This window comes from Hipposideros armiger, unplaced genomic scaffold (genome assembly GCF_001890085.2).
Source record: "Hipposideros armiger isolate ML-2016 unplaced genomic scaffold, ASM189008v1 scaffold_439, whole genome shotgun sequence".
In the NCBI taxonomy this organism is placed as follows: Eukaryota; Metazoa; Chordata; class Mammalia; order Chiroptera; family Hipposideridae; genus Hipposideros; species Hipposideros armiger.
The window spans coordinates 336424-355936 of NW_017731789.1; the positions used below are offsets into that span (position 1 = coordinate 336424).

At 36.7% G+C, this 19513-nt stretch overlaps 1 protein-coding gene across 2 annotated transcripts in view; it reads right to left on the bottom strand.

Annotated features, from left to right (window-relative positions):
- The window catches only part of ADAMTS3 (ADAM metallopeptidase with thrombospondin type 1 motif 3), a 272211-nt gene that overhangs the window by 151628 nt on the left and 101070 nt on the right, over positions 1 to 19513 (bottom strand). The window contains exons 1-2 of one of the 2 annotated variants that reach the window (XM_019665333.1): positions 4290 to 4357; positions 2398 to 2554 (exon numbers count right to left, since the gene is read on the bottom strand). In XM_019665333.1, coding sequence (XP_019520878.1) covers positions 2398 to 2554; positions 4290 to 4304 — 172 coding nt within the window. In that variant the 5' untranslated portion in view covers positions 4305 to 4357. Of the gene's footprint in view, positions 1 to 2397; positions 2555 to 4289; positions 4358 to 19513 lie in introns of those variants that run through there. The other variant, XM_019665331.1, reaches the window with a different exon arrangement.

Below are 19513 nucleotides of genomic sequence, written 5' to 3' on the forward strand. Positions count from 1 at the left end.
ACATTAAAGGAAGCTCATAGCATCTGAAAATCAAACTAATAACTAGGTATCAACTCAATCTAGAAGACAGATAATTGCTAAATTAAAAATTATTCATATCCTTGATATTTTCCTAGGGGAAATTTCCATTACCTTTAATTCAGAAAGTTGGCCTGACAAAAGTAAATATTTATAGAGGTTCTGGTCAAGATGGAGAAGTAAGTAAACTCTGCACTTGCCTCCTCTCACGACCACATAAAAAATACAACTAAACAACAGAACAACTTGAGAATCGCCTGAAATCTAGTGGAAGGGCAATCCTATAACTAAGAACATACAGAAGAAACCATCTAGAGACTGACTGGTAGGAGGGGTGGAGGTGAGGAACAAGTTGGTCCCACACCCACGTGTGGTGGTTAAAAATCGAGAGGAGTATCTCAGCTATGGAGGTCCCACCTGAGGAGTGAGGGGTCCTTGCCTAGGGTTCCACTGCCAGGAAAAGAAGTCCCTACAACTTCTGATTGTGAAAACCAGCAGAGATTGTGACTGAGTAAGATGGAGGGCTGCTGAAGTCCCAGGCGCTCTTCTTAAAGGGCTCTTGCATGGAATTACTCGCTGATGGACTCACTCACTCTGGGCTCCAGTATTAAAACAGCAGCTCGAAAAGTACCAGGGACAGATGGGGAAGAACTGAATTGTCTGGCTGCATGGTGAGCGCAGGAGGGGTAGCTTTCTCCCAGACAAAAGTGCTGGTCGAATCCATTATTTCTTTGTTGAGCCCTCTCCCATCCTAGCATGCAGACACAGGCATCCACCACATCTGAGAATCCATCAGCCTGACTAATCCTGTTCACACCACCCTGATGATTCCAAGACACCACCCCACCCAACTTGTGGACCCACCTGAGCTGCTTCCAGGTTCTTTTCCATAAAAACAGCCTGTCTTGGCGCATGCTTCAGACTTTCCTAAAATCTCTCAAAGATTCACAAAACCCAAACAAATAGACTTTAAAACAAAGGCTATAACAAGAGACAAAAGAAGAACCCAGTAATCTAACTTCTGGGTATTTATCTGAAGAAACAGATAACAGTCCTTTGAAGGGACATGTGCATCCATATGTTCATTGCAGCATTGTTTACAATGGCCAAGATGTGGAGGCAGCCTAGGTGTCCAACAATAGATGAATGGATAAAGAGGAGGAGGTACATATATACAAAAAAAGAATAAAATTTTGCCATCTGCAACAACATGAATGAGCCTAGAGGGTATTGTGCTGGGTTGAATAAGTCAGACAAAGACAAATGTCATATAATTTTACTTGTATGTGAAATCTAGAGGACAGGATAAACAACCAATCAAAACAGAAACAAGCTCATAGATACACTTATCATTCTGAGGTTTGCAAAATGGGGGTGGTTGAAGGTTTGGGGTGTTGGGTGAAGGGTGGTGATTAAAAGGTACAATTGGTAGTTACAAAATAATAATGGTGACATAGAACATAGCATGGTCAGTAGATATAGATATAGTCAGTAGTATTTTAATAACTATGTATGATGTTAGAGGGGTACTGGATTTATCAGGGTGATCACTTCATTTAAGTTATACAAATGTCTAATAACTGTGTTGTACACCTGAAACTAATGTAATGTGGTATGTCGACTGTACTTGAAAAATTAGAAAATATTTTAAAAAGTAAATATTTATACCTTTTTGAGATTTGGCAAAATATATATATATGTTTTTGAGATTTGGTTTAAAAAAAATAGATTCCCAAATTTCCTTTCTTCTCCATAAAGGAAACTTCTATACCCAATTTATAAGAATATCTCTTTAACACCAAGTTTCTTTCAGATTTCATTAAAATAAACCAAAATAGAAAACATTTATGAGCCATAATTTACCTGATTAGTAGTTCAGCCTACTTTGAAATAAAATTCAAAAGAAGCATTTAACTCATTGTTTCTTCCACATAGTAAAAAGTTTTGCAAAACAAACCTTCAAATCAATTAGCATACTTATTTTCAAATGTACCTATCATACTGATCTTAAAACAACTCTGTGTCATATCTATATTAAATGTTTTTAAATATATCAATAATGCATAATGTAAGTGCTTCTGGAAAGCACAAATATATTCAAATTTTAACATAAGCAAGAGAAACGATATGAAACTTTAAAACTATATATAAACAACAAACGGGGGATACAGTAGTGCACTGGAATAAAATCATATCTATAATATAAATCCCTCTATACATCTAAAAACCATATTTCATGATTTATAAATATAAACCTCTTTTTCTCCTTCACATTATACAAGAGCACATAACAATCATATTTCCTTAATTGATAAGAGGGCTGTTTCCATCATATCTTAAAATTACAGTTAATTATGAAGCCTTGTGAAAGATGCCTACCTCTGTAGTGGAAGTCTTTGGACATGTCTATGGGAGCCCGTTCTACGGCTGATCTCTTGTAGACAACATGGATCCTTCCTTTTTCTTCCTCCATCTGCTTACCTCTTTCCAAGGGTTCAATGAAATACTCATCATTATCACTTTTTATCATTCCAGCCTAGAGAAAGCATAAAAATGTGTTAATTCTTAATAGGAATACCTATCATCTTTACCTCACAAGTACCTTTTTAAATGGCAAGGCTGTAATATGTGAAAACTAATCCTTTTTCTTACTACTTTTGGCTATAAATTTAAAATGGTTAAGGTAATACAAAATGTCATTAATTCATATAAGGTATAAAGTTATGTATTATAGGAATAAAAATCTTCACGTAAGGTCAAATGAGAACTTTATATAAGGTAAGAATAAGAAAATCACACAATGTACATTTTATCAGACTACAAAAGAAGTGCATTTATATATTCTACTTGGGATTTTATCTCTAAAAGAAACCTTATGGAGCACAGAAACTCAAGAAACATCTCTTATTTCTCATGATTACTCGCTGTGGATCTTCTGTTAGTGCCTGTTACATCTTTTTAACTCATTTACATCTCCTTCCATACCACCTTCCATGGTATGAGCGGAATAAGTTCCATTGTGCACTCAGTACATAAAGTTATTTCTGACTTTAAATAGCTTTTGTAAGCTTCATTGGAAACTCCAACTTTGCAATATTTATTCATTTGAAGAAGTAATTCATATTTGTCCTTTTTAATCTTACTTCATGAATACATATTTTTCCTCCTCCTCAAGCTTTATCCTTTCAACTGAAAAGATTATTCCCACATTTAATTCCATCTACCTCTCTATTTAGTATCTTTTTCTGACTGTTTCATGTTTTGTTTATCTAGAAAATATCAGGATTATATTCAGTACTATAGCTGAAGAGAAATAATGGTTTTGCCTAAAATTTGTTCTTATGTATCATGTCTACATTACAGTCAAATAGATACAGCTCATATCTCAACTTTAAAGGCCATATGTACTATTAATTTAAATTTCAGTATATTTATTTGAAAATAAAGTTGAAGAAATAATGCATTACTGTGGGAACTGTAATTATTTCAAAAATATGTATCAGATCTAAAGGTAAGTTATATTTTTCTTCTAAGGCCCTTAACTTATTCTATATTTTCACAGGTTGCTGGCTTTCATGGAACATGATTGGGGTGGGGGTGGAGGGTTCTTGTTCCTTCTAATTCTTGTTGGTCTAATGTCTCTATCACTCTGGTATCAAGCAACACAGAAATGAAAAGTAGGTACAGCTTACCAAATAGCATTTGCTTTCAGTAAATACGCCTCTGATAGTTCTTTTATTGCATTCAAATCTGTCCCCTCCTTTGTTTTGACTTCTACCACAAGGTACACTCTATCCTCTCCCTCTCTGTGTAAGCCTCACAGAGAAGTCTTAGCAGCTATGGTGTCTCCACATGCCACTTCTACACCCACCTAGATTCCGTGAACATACCAATAGCCCTTCAATCTATGGGGCTATGTCTTACAAGAAAACATCACCAGAGCCCTTTCACCATGCTTAGCCCTTACCCTGTTAAAAAAATGTCTGGCCTTCACTAAGAACACTGAGCTAGTGGGCATTCAGTAGTAATGGTGATCTTCCAGACACAAATATTTGGAGTTGTTTCCTCATCTGGTCAATTACTTTATCCTTACTCCTGTACAGTGAAATACAGGTTTTCACAAGTGGCCTGACACCTTCTCCCTTCACAGTTGCTTCTACTGTCAATGGGTTCATCTTCTCTACAAATACAATTTCCAACATTGTTCTCATGCTTTTCAATTGTCATTTTTATTTTACACATTGATGTCATATTCTTACATCTCTTCTTACCAGTAATTTCAACATCACTGCTTTTACCCTTCTCAGGCATGGATGGGTTGATAATGCTCATAAAACACACCCAATCTAAGCGCAAACACAGTAAAATATAACAAGTTAACAAACAGACCACATCCAAGGCTGCAATGTCTAGTCTCATCACTAACAGCATCTTTTGGTGACAGGCAGCATTAACTGGATTTACCTTGGAAACACAGGCCTGTTGATATATATTTAATTTTAAAAGTTGAAGTTCATCAGCATGGGGACTTCAGTATTCATCTTTATTCTAGTCTTTTCTATGCCCCAAATCCATTCAGTCACCATATGCAGTAAGTTTTCTTACATTCATCTTCCAACCTTCTATTTCCACTGCTACTTCCATAGTTACAGACTTCACCATTGCCCATTTGGATTACAAAAGCTGCCTATCTTGACACTTTCCATAGAGCATAATGATTCTCCCTGATGAAGCTTAACTCTGGATGGAAATAGTGGCCACTGAAGCAGTCAGCAACTCTGAGCAATGAGCAATGGCTACTGGGGACACTTGAAAGTGATGGGCAAGGCACTGAGGAATTGCCCATGTGCCTTTAAAAGACATTTCTACATGCCTTCTATTGCAAATATTTAAATCCCAGGCCCCATGATGGCATGATGTGACTTTCCCCACTAGACCATAAGTAAAACAAAATTTAACAGAGCTAAACCTCTCCCAACAAAAATCTAAGCCAGGTTGTGGCAATATCATTGGTAATGCAAGAGTTGGGTCATGTGACCTCCAATAACTCCATGGACAGGAAATCTGAGCGCCAACCCTTTTATTAATTAGTTTAAACAAAAATTACCTTATATAAAATACTGTACTAGATACCATGTTAAATAAAAAAATTCTCCAAGATATGGTTTGTTTGACCTCCAGTTGAGGGCAATCTAGTCAAATTAGATGTATACCTATTCAGTGAGGTATGTTATGGAAAGTTTAGAAAGTAAGTGACATGGTAGTTGAGGGTGAAATCAAGTGAGATGGTTTTTTCCCCACAAACTCACTACACATAATCAACTGTCAGTAGGAGTGATTGATTCTACATCCAAAATTATCTAAAATCTATTTCAACTAAAACCTCTCTAGTCCCCATCACAATGGGACTTCACTTGGGCCACTGCTATTGCACACTGCCTCACATTTTCACATAGCACAGCAGCCAAAATTGTTCTTTCAAATGATCATATTGGGTTGTCAGAAAAGTCATGAAGTATTTTTTTCTGTTTTTCATTGCAAAAATGCGTCATAACTTTTCCAACAACCCAATATTTAGACAAACTAGAGCATGGTAACAAATGGACTGAACATGTAATGGCTGAAAACATCAGGTGCTTCTTTCTTGTTCACACAAAAGTTCAGGGCATTTGTATATCAGCTGGGAGGGGGTTCTGTTCCACTGAGCCACACAGGTGTCCGGACTGATGGTGCTCTGCCATTTCAATATGGACTCCCAAGTCTGCCCATTCACAAGGAGAAACAACAGGAGGAAGCCCACATGGGAGGTTTCATGAGCTAGCCCTAGCTGTGGTATTCACCACTACCACTTACTTCCATGGGTAAAATGCACAGCCAACTACAAAGAGAGCCAGGAAATGGAATCTGGCTGTGTGCCCAGGGAGAAAAGACAAATGGATTTTGATAAACAGATGGCAGTCTCAACCTCAAACAAAATCATGTCACTCCTTTGTCTAAAACACTTCAGTTGCTTCTCATTACACTTAAGGGGGGAGGGGCGTGGTAGATGAGGGTAAACGGGATCAAATATATGGTGATGAGGTAAACGGGATCAAATATATGGTGATGAAAGAACTGACTCTGGGTGGTGAACATACAATGTGATATATAGGTGATGTATTACAGAATTATACACTTGAAACCTATGTAATTTTACTAACCATTGTCACCCCAACAAACTTTAAAAATAAAAAAATAAATAAAAAACACACTCTCTATCATAGCCTTCAAGACTTGCATCATCTGGTCCTGCCTATCAACCTCAAGCAGTGCCACTCTCACCCAATTCACTTAGCCCCAACCTTAGAGCCCTTTGTTCAGTTTTGGTTTTCCATTGATGTTTCCAAGCTCTTTATAGCATCAGGCCTTTGAAATGCTATTGGTTCTGCCTAGAAGTCCCTTGTCCCACAACACCACACTTCCCTTAGGTAGCTCTTTTTTTTTTTTTTTTCTCTTCCAGGTCTCAGCTTAAATGCTACTTCCTTAGAATTGATTTTCTGACTTCCTCATCCCCACTAGAATAGGTGCCCCAATGTAAATTAGGACCCATCTTAGCTAATCATTCCAACTCACAGCAGTGCGTTCTTTTCTTTCAGGGTCCTTAACACAAATTCCAGGATGTTTTGCCTGGATGTCAAATTTATTGTTCTCTGTCTGTCCATGATACTGTCAGCTTTTGAGGCAGACTTGTCTGTCTTAATTCACCTTTGTCTCCATAAGTACCAGCATATTTGGTGGCACAAAATATGTTTTCAATACATTTTTGATAAAAACAACAACAACAACAACTCCATGAAGGAATAGCATAAGTGAGGGGGTAAAGAATTTTTAGACTTTGGCAGTCCGGAAAAGGTGAAAGGACTGGTATGCTGGTGATGGGACAGAAGGCATGAGAAGTGAGGCACTTCAGGCTTGAGCAAAGAATCTGAAGTGCTAAAGCCCAAGATATGCTTAAGGGCAGGGAGTTCACTCAGAGAAGAATCTGTGCAGGACAGCTCTGGAAGACAAGGCTACAGAGAATTTGTATTACCTCAACCTACTCTAGAAAATTCCTAAAATCCACACTCCGGACCATGGCCCACAAGGCCCTAGATAGCCTGGCATTTTCTGTTTTCTGGCTTCTCCTACTGTTTTATACCTTGTCCTTTCTGCTCCAACCACATGAGCCCTAGTCCCCCTGGCACTACCCCCACTTATATAGGTTGGCTTCCCCTTTACTCTCTGTTCTAGCCTTTTTTTTTTTCTTCAAGGCATCAACTAGATGATTACCTGCCACCCTTTTGGAACATAAGCTTCATCAAACACAGACTTTGTCATATCACTGCTGTATCCCACAGCCCAGAGCAATGCCTGGCTCACAGTAGGTACCTAATATTTGAGAGAGGGTAGGAGAAGAAAGTAATGTAAGAAATGGACAAGTGAAAAAAACAACCTGAAAAGGAAATTTAAAAGGAATGGCAAGAAAGTTGGTAAGAAAACAGAGTAGAGTGTCATGGGCATCTAAGTAGGAGAGTTTATCAAAGTAAAAGTAACTACAATGAAGAAGACACAAAGAGTGAAGACTGAGAAGGAAATGAGACAAACAAAATGTCCAAATTAAAATACTAGGGGCTGAAGAAATATTACAAAGAGTTATGGAACGAGTAGGTGGTAAAACCACATATATTTCAGGTCTTAGACTATCTGGCACAATTACAGTTAGATACTTCTGCTATTCTTGCCACCACACTATTGGTTTTTCTTTTCCCTCAGTAACTACAAAAAATGGAATGACTATTTTAAAAGTATCTATGTTTTTAGACAAAACTGCTCATAGTCACTCATCCAATAAATATTTTTGGAAGCTCAAAGGCCATACAGTGTCACACTCTAATATTAAATAACTTACCCTCCTGTACTCAGGTTCCCATATTTTTATTCCATAGGATACATGTATTACATACGATGTCGGAGTGATTTAAAGGAATAAAACCCTATGTATATAAAAATAAAAAACTCTCAGACCATGATACTGTAAGTACTAGTGTTATTTACAATGCTGCCAGAAATTTCCAACTTTTAAATTATAACTTAGAAATTTTTTTAAATGTCACACATAAGATTACATATGGTCCTAAGAGATGCTATTTAAACAGATGCAATCATTTTTAATCCATCTTTATGTTACTTGCTTGATATGATATCAAGATAAAATTTCCCTTTATGACACAAAGCTGCCCACATTTACCATTCTATAATCCCATGCACCAAAAAGGAAGTATTTATTAGATTTCTCAATTTTCCAAAATTTAACATATTAATTTTTAGAATATTTATGTTTAGTATGGCATTAAGCATATTACATTAAATATATTTTATTATGTTTAATTAAGTCTTCACACAGTCCCTTTGATAGTGTTTCAGAGGGGATATTTATAAAACAATACTCTATACTTGAAATCCAGCTGCATAATTCCCCTCTCATCTGGTCAACTCTTCCAGCTACATCACTCAACTCAAACAGCCAAAAATCCAGAATTAAGCCAAATGGCCTCAGAGCATGGAAACAGCTATCACAAAGGCCACACTCCTAACTCACTAGAAGGGATCCTCACAGACACATTTGACACCCAATTCTATAAACCAGGTTAGATTGCTTCCTAATCCTCATCAGAGTGTAAATGGCAAAAGAGAGCTAGGGGTGTGGGATACAGGGAGTTTCAGATGAAATAATATCTATGAAAGCCCTTTGTAAACTTTAAAGCCCTACAATAAATATTAAATTCTAGCAGTTATAGGTTGGTAACAATAAACACAAGTCACTAAAAGAAACTAAATTGTGTCTGACTTGATTTAAAATGAAAATCAGTATAAAAGGCATTTTAGAAAGAGTTCCAACAAGAATTACTAAGGTTTTTTTTTTTTTAATTCTGTGCCAGATATTCTAAAAAACTTATGCTGTGGAAACATTCCATTTTTAGTTGTGACTCCTAAATGTTGTTCTACTGCAGGGATTCTCAAATCCATTAAGGAAGGAGAGCAGAGCTGGGTAGTTTCTTTTGGAATGGCAGGGAATATTTGCCACATAATGTAATACATAAATGAAACTGAAGCTAACTAAATATTCATTATTTTGTGCTAAATTGGTTACAATCTTAACATAACATGGAAAAGCAGTAATAAGCCTTAAATATCTAGTTTAAGTTTTAATTAAATTAGTTTAAACTTACCTTAGTTTTAAATGTCGAGAAAACAGAGTAGGAAAATTTTCTATTAATGTGTATGAGAGAGAATAAATGTAAATATATTATTTAGTAAAGGTTATCATTACACTTTAGTGGTACAACTCCATCTTAGCTCACTAAGCTTCCATAAAAACACATTTTGAGCATCACCACTTAACTACATTGCTTATATTTACTTACTCTATCAATAATATAGAATTGAACACATTGCCTGGTTCTATTTTATCATTAGAATGGACAGATGTTATTACCTGAAGATGACATCCTTAATTTCAGGGAGTATTTCAATAATATCCCCAAAACTTGTGCAGAGCACGCATTGGGGAAGGCAAAATAGTTCAGAAGGCTAGAAAACAGAGTGAGAACAGCAGATTCAAATCTGTCTTTGTTGACTTCTGGTCAAGATGGTGGAGTAGGTAAATGCTGTGCTTGCCTCCTCTCACAACCACATCAAAATTACAGTTAAACTACAGAACAACCATCACTGAGAATCATCTAAAGTCTAGCCAGACTAAAGTCCTACAACTAAGGACACACAGAAGAAGCCATTGCAAGACTGGTAGGAGAGGCAGAGACTAGGAACAGAATGGTCCCACACTCGCACATGTGACCATTAAAAATCAGGAGGGCCATCTCAGCTGTGGAGGTTGCCCTGGAAAATCGAGAGATCCCAGCCCCACATCAGGCTCCCCAGCCCAGGGTTCCAGTACTAGAAAGAGAATTCCCCATAATTTTCGGCTGTGAAAACCAGTGGAGATTGTCACTGAAGAAGACAGAGGGCAGCTGGATTCCAGGCATTCCTCTTAAAGGGCCCATACATGGATTCACTAGCGAACACTCACTCACTCTGAGCTCCGGGGCTGGGGCAGCAGCTCAAAATGCACCAGGGACATACAGGAAGGAACTGAAATGTCTGGCTTCAGGTTAAGGACTGGAGGGGCAGCTTTCTTCCAGACAGAAGTGCTGACAGAAGCTATTGTTTCTTTGTTGAGTCCTCCACCCTTACAGCATGCACACTTAGGTTGCTGCCATAGCTGAGTCATCATAAACCTAGCTAACATTTGCCCACCCTGGTAATCCAAGACCCCCATCCCACCCAACTTTCAGGCCCACCCATGCTACTTCCAGGGTGTTTTCATACAAACAGCGTGTCTTGGCTCATACTGCAGAATTTCCAAAAATCTTTCAAACGTTCACAAAACCCAAACAAGCAGCATTTGGCTTCAGTATGCCCTGAAACTCTTGCTAAGCAGCCCCAAGCCTGGCACAAGCAGCAGCCAATGATGGTTCATGGCTTGGCTTCTAGAGGCACCTCGAAGCCCAGTACATGGGGCAGCCATATGCAGATTGCTTTGTGGCTTATGCCAGGTGGCCCTGGAAGAGGCATAGACTGAGAGAGAACTTGGCCTGTGGTGAAGTCCCTCCCTGGAACATCACCCGGCTGCCTCCAAGGATGACACACCCAAAGGGCAGACTGGGTAGACACCAGAGCACTGCTAAAGCAAATAGGGTCACCTCTGAAAAACTACTTCTCCACTGTAATTATGGCCTTTCCTCACAATCAATCAGCCCGAGAGACAGTCCCTCCCGCTAATGTCTAAACAGCATCCAAGGCTCAAATACAAAAGGAGGGCACACACAACCCACACAAGAGACACACCTGGAGCATGCGACTCAAGTGACCTGAGAGACTGCACCACTGAGGCGCACAGGACATATACTATATAAGACCACTCTACCAAGATTGGGATATATAGCAGCCCTACCTAATACATAAAAATCAACTCAGGGTGGCAGCCAAAATGGGAAGATAAAGAAATATATCTCAAACAAAAGAATTAAATGAAATGGAAACAAGTAATCAATCTACCAGACACAGAGTTCAAAACACTGTTATAAGGATGCTCAGTGATCTCAGGGAGAATGTCAACAAAGAGCTAGGAAACATAAAAATGGAGATACAAAACATAAAAAAGAACCAGTCAGAAATAAAGAATACAATAACAAATAAAGAATGCATTAGAGGGAATCAACAGATTAGATGAAGCGAGGATCAAATCAGCAATTTAGAAGTTAAAGTATCAGAAAATACCCAATCAGAACAGCAAAAACAAAACAAAAAATTCAAAAAAATGAGAATAGTTTAATGGGACTCTAGGACAACATCAAGCATAACAACATTTGCATCATTAGGGGTACCAGAAGGACAAGAGAGAAAGCAAGGAACTGAAAACCTATTTGAAGAAATAATAATAGAAAACATCCCTAATGTGGCAAAGAAATACACATAGAAGCCCAGGAAGTGCAGAAAGTCCTAAACAAAATGAACCCAAAGTGGCCCACATCAAGATACATCATAATTAAAAACCAAAGGTTAAAGACAAAGAGAGAATCTTACAAGTATCAAGATAAAAGGAATTAGAGTTAGTTACCTACAAGAGAGCTCCCATAAGACTGTCAGCTGATTTCTCAACAGAAATCCTGCAGCCAGAAGGGATTGGCAGGAAATATGCAAAGTGATGAAAAGCAAGGACCTACAACCAAGATTACTCTGCCCAGCAAAGCTGTCATTTAAAATCAAAGGACAGATAAAGAGCTTCCAAGACAAGAAAAAGCTAAAGAAGTTCTTCACCACCAAGCCAACATTACAAGAAATGTTAGAGGGACTTCTTTAAGAAGAAGAAAAAAAGGTACAATATATGAATAATAATAAAGTGGCAATAACTACACATCTATCAATAATTACTGTAAATGTAAATGGAATAAATGTTCTAATCAAAAGACATATGGTGTCTGAATGGATAAGAAAACAGGATGCTTACATATGCTGCCTACAAGAGACTCACTTCAGATTGAAAGACATAGACAGATCAAAAGTAAAGGGGTGAAAAAGATACTTCATGAAAATAGAAACACACAAACAAAAATCTGGAGTAGCAATACTTATACCAGACAAAATAGACTTTAAAGCAAAGGCTATACCAAGAGACAAGGAAGGACCCAGTAACTCCATTTCTGGGTATTTATCTGAAGAAACCCAAAATATAATACTAACTTAAAAAGACATATTCGTGCATATGCTCATTTTGGCATTATTCATAATAGTCAAGATATGGAGGCAACATGGGAGCACATAAATGAATGGATGGATAAAGAAAAAGTGGTACATAATGGAATATTAGTCATATAAAAGAATGAAATCTTGACATCTGCGACATCATGGATGTACCTAGAGGGTATTGCACTGAGTAAAATAAGTCAGAGAAAAACAAATACTATGTAGTTTTTCTTACATATGGAACCCCCAAAATAAATAAGTGAACAAAGAAAACAGAAACAAATTCATAGATACAGAGAGTATTTTGATAGTTGCCAGGTGGTAGGGGGTCTGGGGAGATGGGTGGAAATGGTGAAGTGATTAAGAAGTACAAATTGCTAGTTATAAAATAGTCATAGTGATGTAAAATAAACCATAGGGAATATAATCAACAATATGGTAATAACTATGTATAGTGCCAGGTAGGTACAATACTAGTCATGTGGATCACTTCTTAAATTATATAAATGTCTAACCACTATGCTATACCCCTGAATTAATATAAATAATATTGAATGTCAACAGTAATTAAAAATTTTAAAAAATGGGTGAGGGAGGTGAAGGGGAATAAGCAGTTCAAATTTCTAGGTATACAACAAGTAAGTTATGGGATGTAATGTACAGCATAGGGAATATAGTCAATAATATAGTGAGAGCATGGTAAGGTGTCAGATAGTTGCTGGAGTTATCATGGTGATCACGTCTTTAGGCATATAAATGTTGAATAACTATGGTGTACACCTGAAACTAATATAATATTGTATGTTAGCTATAGTTTAAAAAAAATCTGTATTTGTTTAACCAAAGACACTATTTAATTATATTAAAGATTAATTATATGGAATGCATTTGGACAGAGTTTATGAAAATTAAAAATAGCTAAAATATCTTTAAGCCATGCCACTGATTGCCACGAAGCCTTCAATTATGTTAAAACTAAAAGAAATTTTTACTCTTTTTGGACAGCCACCATTTAATCTGTATTTCTATGATACTTATCACTGTCATTTTTAATTATAATTTTTATGTTAACTTGCTAGTGCCTGGAAACTAAGAGATGCTGTATAAAATGTCAGCTGAACCAAAATATAAATCTGATTAAATTCCAGGTTTATATTTGGATTTGGTTGTTATTTCATTCAACAATGATCCTTCTGGACGACTTCTGAATCACAAAAGCATCTAAAATAATCTCCTGCAAATTTATAAACACTAAACATATGTTTGCAGAATCTCCTCCATGAAGGGGATGAATGGGTCCTCTAGTCAGTCAGATATTATGGGTGAAGTGCTAAATTTAAAAAAAAAAAAAAAGATGATGCCAACTTGACTCACAATTCAATTAACTGCTAATGCAATTGACTCTAACCTTTATCAGTGACATTAAACATCACCATTTCAGTTCCTTAATTAAAGAACATAACCCCCAACTATCTGATGCTTGATTCTTAGCAAAATAAAATTGCAAGAAATAAAATTCTAGAAGGATTTCTTGAAGGTTAAAGGATTTTTTAATACATCCAGTCTAATTCCACTAATTTTCTCTAATCTCCATTACCAGACCCTAGGGGCCTCCATTCAGCCAGAACACCAATATTTGGGCCCCAATAGGACTTTCTTCATTCAACTATATAAAGTGTTAAAATGTCATCCTATGACGGAGATTATACAAAAAGGGACCCAACAACACTCATTACTGTAATAACATTTTGTTTGCTGTTGAGGATCTCTCTCAATATCATAATCATACACTGTTTGCTTTGTGAGAATCCAGGGAAAAAATAAAATAAAACCTCTCAGATTTTAGTAAAAGCAAGTTTTGCTTCTCCTGAAAACTGTTTCATTTTTATTTTGTAAATACTGTGCATTATATAACTGATCAATATCTGGTTTTTCATATTGAGTTTTTCATGTTAAGGCATTTTATCTATTAATTTTCCCAAGCCATGATATGGTATATGAGAACATAAAAGAATATGTCTAAGAAAAAATTTAACTTAGATGACTAAAGCCCTAATAGAATCAAATATTGCAAACATTCAATTTATTAACATGGTCAGTTCAGCAAGCCAATAGATCCCTTCTAATTAAATGCTTGGGATTTCCTTTATTAGCTTGCCATTAACATACTTAACTCCAGGCATAAAGATCAGATGACCCCACCTTGTCTTAAAGAGCATAAATGAGAAACCTAGCTTGGCTGACACAAGATTTGGGTTCTGGTCATAGAGCTATTATTAACTAGTATGACTTTTGTAAAGTCATTTAAGGTTTTTGAGCTCAGTTTCATAATCTGAAAAATTACAAGTTTTATTAGATAATCTCTAAAATGACTTCTAATCAAGTTATCTCCCAATATTTAGCTCCCAGGAAAGGCATGCATTTGACAAGCTGTTCCCTGCCCATGTCCCAAGACCCACTTATTCTCATGATAAGTATCTTGAAATATGATTGCAAGACTAATATAAAGTAGGTCACAAACTTTAGTGTGCCAAAGAAATTAGGTCCCAACATCAGATGCTTTTCCATGTTCCAACTCCAGAGAGTCTGATTCAAAAGTACTGGGATGGAGATCAGAAATCTGCAATTTTAACAAGCACTTCAGATGCTGCAAATAGTAGTAGTCTGGAAATTAGAGTTTGAGAACAACTGCTTAAAAGATAATGTGCCAATCAAAATGAATTTTTGGATATTTATTCCCTTACCACAAAACAAATTTTAAAAAGATGGACTATTTAAGGGAAACATGAGTAAATGGAATCTATGAACTCTACATAATAATTAAAATACATAAGTCACCTACTAAAGATATAATAAAATATGTACACATTTCTCAGGTTTTTAATAATTGGACAATGAGACAGGGTGTCTTAAATTAATAGTCATATGAAACAAATTAAAAATCATATTCTTTCATTCAGTAGAAAATAGGTATCTACTAGCAGTCAGCTGTTACAGGAGAGAAAAAGCTTTATAAACTCCAATAATTAAAAAATAGTTTAAGGGGAATGTAAAATCCAAAAGAACTTAACTTTTTGATCTTAGGAATTATTCAAAATAGTAATACAATACATACCAAAGTACACGATTATTCCAAACCTTCTTGAGTCAAGATTAATGATTACTAATTATTACAGCTAGGATTGGTATATTTTAATACATTATGAGGATACATATTCAAGATATCTTGACTGTTCCTAAAAAAGATAAGCTATTGGGTTGTTGGAAAAGTCATGACGCATTTTGCAACAAAAAATAGAAAAAATACATCATGACTTTTCTGACAACCCAATAGATCAACTATTCCCTCAGCATTTGCTACTTTCTCTATTGGGTGGATGGATATAAGGAAGCCTACATCATGGTCAATGTCCCCTAGCGCAATGTTTCTCAAACTTTACAGTGTAAATGAATACATGGAGCTCTTGTCAATGCAGATTCTGACTCAGTGGTCTGAAATTCTACATTTCTAAAACTCCGAGGTAATATTGATACTTCTGGTCCCTGGACAACACTTTAAGTAACAAGGTCTCAGGGCATTTCAACCTCATTAAGTTAAACAGAGGAAACCCCATGAATTGGGTATAGGTCAATGTGGCACATTTTATTTTCCAAAGATGTCCCACAACACAATCTCCCATCCCACATTGCTTTTCCCACTATGACCTTGCCATTTCCCCTTCAAAAGGTAGAGTTTAATTTCCCTCCCTTTGAACTGAGGCCAGCTTTCATGACTCCCTTGTAATCAAAAGAATGTAGTGGAGGTATATCACTGCATGATTCCTGAGCCTAGTTGGGAGAAGCCTTGAAGCTTCTGCCACAGTCTCATGAAAAGCATTTCTCCAGACATTTTCTCTGAGATCCAGCTGCCACTCTATGAGAAACCCAAGCCACATGAAGAAGCCATGTGTAGGCACTCTGGTAGCAGTCCAAGTCTTCGAATCACTCCGCCCAGCCACCAGGCATGTGAATGAAGAAGCCAGCTCCCAACACTCAGCCACTCAAATCACTCCCAGTCTTCCAAACATTCCCAGATGAGGACTCAGACATCCTGGAGCAAAGACACTTGCCCTCTCTGAATTCCTGATACACAAAATCCATGAACAAAATAAAGTAGCTATTGTTTTACATCCTAAGTTTGGGTGGTTTGTTATACAACAACGGAAAACTGAAAGAATGGAATTAGAGTTAAGGTAGGAGGGAAAAAATAAGCCTTGTAAATAAAAGCAAATAATTGATCTTTATGTATTATTTTTAATTGTTTAGACAAAGTTATATAGCTAAGAGAGGGAAGGTCTGATAATAGAGACAAATATATCCAAAAATGTTAAAAGACCTCAAGGGAAAAGTGTGACTGGAACAGAAGGTGAGTCCTGAGATGAGGCAAGAGATTCTAACAGAAACTGAATAGGGAAAAGAGCAAAGGAGCTTTGAAGGCATCAGCAACATATACATTATATGGAAACCTGAGAACATATAAAGGAATTAAAAAATAGGACATGGACTGTTAAGATTTCAGGATGGTTTCTGGTTCCATAAGTGAAACCTCTTTCATTAGACTAACTACAATACCCATAAAAGCAAAGCATAAAATCAAAGTAGGGCGAGAAAAGGAAAAGTTGTAAGAAAAGAAAGTGATGCAAATAGAACACTCAGGCAGAATAAATAAGAATGGGAAGAAAGGTTAATGTAGCCCATGAAATCCTTTGGTACATCCTCTGAACAAAATTTCTGAGACCCTACTATATGGATCATTACAGGAATTGGGAATACAGTTAGGAATATGAAAAAAGTCATTACTCATAAAGCTTAAAATATTAATGAGGACAATAAACAAGAAAATGACATGCTTTCATATAGTAGTAAGTATTATGAAGAAAATAACGCAGGGTGCAGAGATAGAGAAATTTGGGGGAGGTGAAGGGGAAAGATCTATAAGATCTGTATGTACTGACTATAACCAAGAAAGAGCCTATGAAGAGAAAGTAGTAATGAGAGAAAAAGCTAGGAGTTAATATGTATAAAGTTACCAACAGATGAGAAGAACGCCCAAGATAGCTTCCTAACCACAATCCACCAGGTGTGTCCTGGTCAGAAAGTTGGGTGTCATTCTCGATCTTTCTGTAGCAGAGGCTGCTGGTAATCACAAATACCTGTGTTTTCTTCTTTCTAGGCACACAGGAGAACTACATTTCCCAGCCTCCTCTGCAATTAGGGATGTCCAGATACTAGCCAATGGAATGCGGGTGGGTGATATATGCCATTTTTTAGCTGGGTCCATGATATCCTCCCAGTGTATCTTCCATTTCAGATGATTAAAGAAGAGAGAGGATATTAATATTTATTTTCTTCCCCTGCCACATCACAGATCTAACAATGGTGGTGTCTACTCCCCTTAGGTACCCTCTTCCATGGCTCCATCAATATCATTTAAGACCTTGAGGTCTAGGGACAATAACATCCTGTTCTTGATAGGCTCACCATCCCATCTTGGTTCCCCTACCTTGGCCACACCTCTTTAAAAAATCCCTTCATGCAACTCTACTCAGTTTCAAAGAATGTCACTGCTCCCTGCCAAAATCCTGACAGAAATACCATTCCATCTCATTAAATATTTGAATAAAAAGTATAATACTTGTGTATTAAAGAAAACTAATAAATATGGTAGAGCATTAGAACTGAGAGTGGTCTGGAAAATCGCCTTGGCCCATCCTCCTCATGTTTATACTGATGGTACCCTATGACCAATAATGGAAATTGACAAGTGGTTTTTTTCCCTTTTATATTTTCTACATAATCATTATATGTAGCTCACACCAAAAAAAATGTATCTATATGCCAAACTTTTCACATATTTCATATTTATTTATGAGATTTATAATATTTTCAGGAAAAAGTAGCAAGTGCCAATTCTTAAAATTAGCACTCAAAAAGTAGTTTTACATTGGAACAGCAACCACCTCAGCTGGAAGGCAAAGAACATATATTTCTCAGTTCTCATACTTTCAGTGAAACCCTACTCCGTTTATAGGGCTGCCAAATGGATGAACCAGCCCAAAACAGTTTACAGTATTGAAATATACTGACTTTTTCCCCTGATGATCTTCTTACAATGGAAAAAACAAGCTTTAACCACAGCTGACCCTGATCACTAATGTCAGGTCCTGATCAAAAGCCACACCCTGCCTGCAAGTTACATTAAAATGCTAAAGCATCTCGCCTGCTAGAAGTTCAGTAGTGGTAAATGTCCATTATCAAACTCTGTGGATAAAGACTTTTCTAGTTCCCTCTTTTCCCTCTAAATTTATCCTTGCCCTGGTACTCATATCTTGAGCGTCTTCCAATGTTCTTGTTCTGGATGCAACATTAGCTAATATGGACCATTCCAAGAAAAAGAGAAGGATTATCTGTCAAAAAAACTACCTTGCTTCACATCAAGCCATGACCCAGCACATTAAATATGAGGCTAAAACATTTGTTATTTTGAACAGCTACATTTGATCTAATGTGTATCAGGCATAGAATCTAGTATGTTTCACACATTTTTTTTAATCCTCCAGAATCTCTTTCCACACCTTTTCTGTATAAAAATGCAATGTCACACAAACATGGTATGGTTCTATAAGAAAACTTACTGAAGTTATGTACTGGTACTAAAATGTGTCTCTTAATGTCATACTCCTGTTAAATAGCACACATGTATAAATGCTTTTCCAAGCATTTATAGATGTTGTTTCTTACAAAATCTCTGAAGAACAAGGTGTGCTTTCTGTTATGTATGCCAGCTGATTAATCCTTTTTTTTTAACTGATAGATGTATATCACAGGGTGTGAATTGGGATTAGAAAAAAAAATGTTTTCAATCACAAAGCATGTTTTTTTATAGAAGGGCTGGCCTCTCTTGCTTCCTATTACTATCCAGCACATCAATCAACTAGACTAATGAGGTTGATTTCATTAAAAGGGTAGCTAGCCAATAGATGGTCATATATATTATCAAATACAAGTGGCAAGCCTCTGCCTTCAACCCTGAGCACATCCTGACTTTAAATGGCCACTTGAGAACACAGTAGAGAATGATGCTGGTCTGTATCCTGCAATTCAAATGCTACAAAAAAAAATGGGGCCCCCATTC